We start from the raw sequence: 3,738 nt of genomic DNA on the forward strand, positions 1-3,738 counted from the left end.
CAGTCTTGCAATGTCCCTGCTCTTTTCTGAAGTCGTATTTCGGCACTGTCAACGTATTGAGGACCCGAGAACCGAGGGATGGGGAGCATGGGAATTGCTTCCTGCTGAATGAAGGTACGGTCCATGGTGACACATGTATTCGCCTGATGCAGTTCACCCTATACTCGCCACATGCTTTGTAACCTGGTTTACAACAGCGGCACCTGTTTCCTGCTCTTTTATAACAAAACCTGAAGAAACATACCCATTCAAAGGAAAAAAGCTCAAAAGCTATCATTTTTAAACATCAAAATTATTTCGGATCGCGACTCTAATCTCACTAAATAACAGCGTTAATATCCAATAATTTTTATTTGCAAGAATTTTGAGGCATATTTGAAAAGCCGATTATCACCAGAAAATGCTTAAAAAGGCTCTTACGGAAATACAATCTGCGACTACTTTGACATGATGCAATTTTGCCGGTGTTTTAGGGATGCAGAACAACTTGATCGCCTGTGTGATTGTCGTCTTCCTCTGCATAATCTCCTCCAGCATTGTAGGCGCCATCAGCGCCCTCTCCCGCATGGTACCCGCAGCCATGGTCAACCCCTACCTCTACCTTACCGACTGCAAGTTTCACCTCTCATTTCTTCATCCATTTTCTATCACTCATGCAATTTTGACAGCTTTTCTAACACTGATCACAAAGTTTGCTAGAGGAAGCAATTTAAGTGACTCGGATTTTAATTCCCTAATTTTTACGTTGGCACACGTTTGCTTTTTGAATGCTCTGTGTACTTGCTTATTTTTTTAAGAAAGCGTTTTGTGGGAATTAATTGTTGTAAAGTTTGCAAACTTTATGCCAAAATTAGGAAAGGAATTCCTTGTTGTCTTGAGTTCACGTCGCTGTGTCTGGAAATTTATGATGCCTAACAGACTATTTAGACGACTGACTTGTTAGATTCGTGAGGCTGGGGAAGGTTGGGAGCGGAAAGCTACAAATTCACGACACATGCGAGTTGGCTCTTTGGAAAATTTAAGTAAACCAAAGGCAATAACAATAAAATTTTTAGGCGGAAAAGTGTGTTCTCATAGATACTGGGTAAAAATTCACAAGACTCTATAATTCAGTGATAGTTTAGTGAAGAAATATCTAAAATGGGGTTTACACTGTGCAGAGAGGGAGGCCTCATTCCTCCTTCAATCTTTCTTCGCCTCCATTCTCATTCTAGAGTTTGTGCAACTCTCCTCACGGTTAAGTTATGTGTGACTATGTAACATGGGCCGTGTGTCAACGGCTTGGCAGATTCTCAGCGTCATTGGTGGTGTCTCTCTAGATGTTCGACTAATTAGCTTATAGACAGGAGAGGGTGTGGGCGGAAAGCTAGAATTCGGAACTCATGTTAGCTGCCACTGAGGTAAATTTAAATAAACCAAAAGTATCTGAGATTGCTTGTCTAGGTAAAAAGTGCTTGAACTTACCCAGTGAAAAGTATTTTATGCCCCAGAATTTGCTGACAGTTTTGACAAGATAATTGCTAAAATAGAGTAACTAGTATGCAGAGGAGAGTGATTTACTTTTCATTTCACTACTCCTCCTTTCCTATCCTAAAGTTGACGAAAGTCCCTCACAAGCAACTTGTGTGCCACTGTGAGACACTATGAGGTGTCGAAGAAAGTGGTTCGTCGTTGACCTGTATCAAGTAGATATATTTCAACCAGGTATTGTTTGTTCTTCTTCATGCAAATGGAATAAAACGGGTTAATAAATCCTTTTGCAACCTGTCACACCTATTCAAGGCATAAGCGTAGACTTGTGGAAGCCGGATGATTTAGAGTTGGGTGAGTTTGAATGTGAGTAGAACAAATGAGAGTAACACATGATGGTCAAGATGACTTGAGGAGTGTTGGAACAACCCACATAGACTAATGGAAATGGACGTAAATATTGAATCAGTGCAATATTTGAAATTCCACGAGCATTAAATACTTTGGTGAAAATTTTTACCATTTTCAAAGACTCGCTTTTTTGGGAAGGGTAGCAAATAGCTTATAAACAAAAATCCACTTCACCACTTTAAAGGCATTTAAGGCCATGTAGACCCCGAAGTAAAGAGTAAAGTAAAGTAAAGCAAATCCAACTATGCACATTTGTGCACGAACCGCCCTCCTTCTCTCCCTCCAAGCCTTTATCTCACTCTCTGCTTTATACTTGCCTCTGCTCTGCACCTGCCCTACTTTTTCTTGTGAGAAAACAATATAAACAAGCACACAGATTTCTCTGCATGTTTTAGGATAAGGCAGTGAAGCCATTTAGGCGTCAGTCAATTTAAGCAGAGAAAATGCTGCCTTATTAAAGGTACCAAGGAGCTTTTGGAGGAGTGGGTAAACCAGTTGTGTCAGTTAATCTTGCCAATGTCAGCAAAGTGACTACCAGGTGGATTTTTCCCTTTTCTCATCCTTCATGTTGATTCAGCCAATCAGAGTAGGAAAGAGGACGTCGGTAATGTTGTGAGCATGACTTGGAGGTGGACATCGCAACTACGCTTCGAACAAAAAGGCGACGTAGGGACTAAGTAGAAATATCATTAACCACTTTGGGTTTATCCGATTTTAAGTCGCTAGAGGTAGCAGGAAGGGACGAGGGAGAATACATTATGAATACGTTGCCCCTACACCCATTAATGCAATATGTAATGGCAAGTGATATCCGACACCCATAGTTGAGAATTGATTGTTGTAGGAAGAAAGAGATTAAGGAATGGATAAGCAGATGGGAGAGTAAATGAATGAGTGGTGAATAAGTAGGTTTACGAACGATTTATGGATTGGCGGAAGAATAGCTGATTGCTTGGAGGATTGGTTAATGAAACTGGTTAATCATGGATTTGTAGGTGGATGGACTGCTACCACGAACAGACCACATTAGGCATCCTGAGCTAATATGACCAAATCCTTACCAATTTGTTACATTTGCCTTTCGCTGCCTTCGGGTCTGATGTGACTGAAGGATCAGAGCGGTCAGATTATCAAGTAAGTATCATCACGCGTGTAAGTCGGTGGAGGAACTTTGAAAGATAGCTGCTTATTAACTTCGAATTTGCACATATAGTGATGATGGACAAAAGATGTGTTGATAGTGCGACCAGGCATTCCTGATGATGCCTTATGACACCTATTCCTGAGGGGACTTTGCTTAGATGTAGGGGGCAAGGGAAGGCATCAGCCACGAACAAGGCTCCATGAGGTCCTTCTGGATGCCAAAACCGCAAAGACGGTAGAGCAGCTGGCGCCAGTTAGCGCATAGCCCAAACCAGCAACGTCCTGCTGTTCGTGACCTCACTATCTGCACCTCTGCTGATGTGATGTTGATTCAAGAATTACGTACGTTTGGATGTCAGGGGATACCCATGCATAGAATGGGCTGTATAAATTCATCGTACGGACTCTCACCTCATCCAAACACGAAGAGGTATTGTGGATCAACACAACAGCCTGCCGTTGTAATTCCACTTCAAATAGGTGGGTGGATAGCAAAATGGATCATGACCACCAAGTAGAGCTAAAGCTGGTGTATAGCTACTTCCTTGGTTTCACAATCGCTTCGACAAGTATACTGTTGTGCATTTGGCTAAGGTGTGACCCCTGGTAGCAGAATGACAGGCCGTAGCCAGAGCGTCCATCGATCAGCCATTCACCTCACGCACATTTCTTTGATGGCTGGCCGACTTGTGACTACAGTACTAGTATTGTATC

The 3,738-nt window shown here is 42.2% G+C and overlaps 1 protein-coding gene across 1 annotated transcript; it reads left to right on the forward strand. All coding sequences in view use genetic code 11, as the record gives it.

Moving 5' to 3' along the window:
* Positions 1 to 475: 475 nt before the first annotated feature.
* Positions 476 to 1,260, forward strand: EGR_10882 (hypothetical protein; the record flags this gene model as incomplete). The annotated part of the gene is made up of 2 exons (XM_024500131.1): positions 476 to 615; positions 1,215 to 1,260. The coding sequence occupies 2 exons, from the start codon at positions 476 to 478 to the stop codon at positions 1,258 to 1,260; spliced, it is 186 nt and encodes a 61-aa protein (XP_024345452.1).
* Between the last annotated feature and the right edge of the window lie 2,478 nt (positions 1,261 to 3,738).

The sequence above is a fragment of the Echinococcus granulosus genome (genome assembly GCF_000524195.1).
Source record: "Echinococcus granulosus chromosome Unknown EG_S00292, whole genome shotgun sequence".
NCBI classification, from domain to species: Eukaryota; Metazoa; Platyhelminthes; class Cestoda; order Cyclophyllidea; family Taeniidae; genus Echinococcus; species Echinococcus granulosus.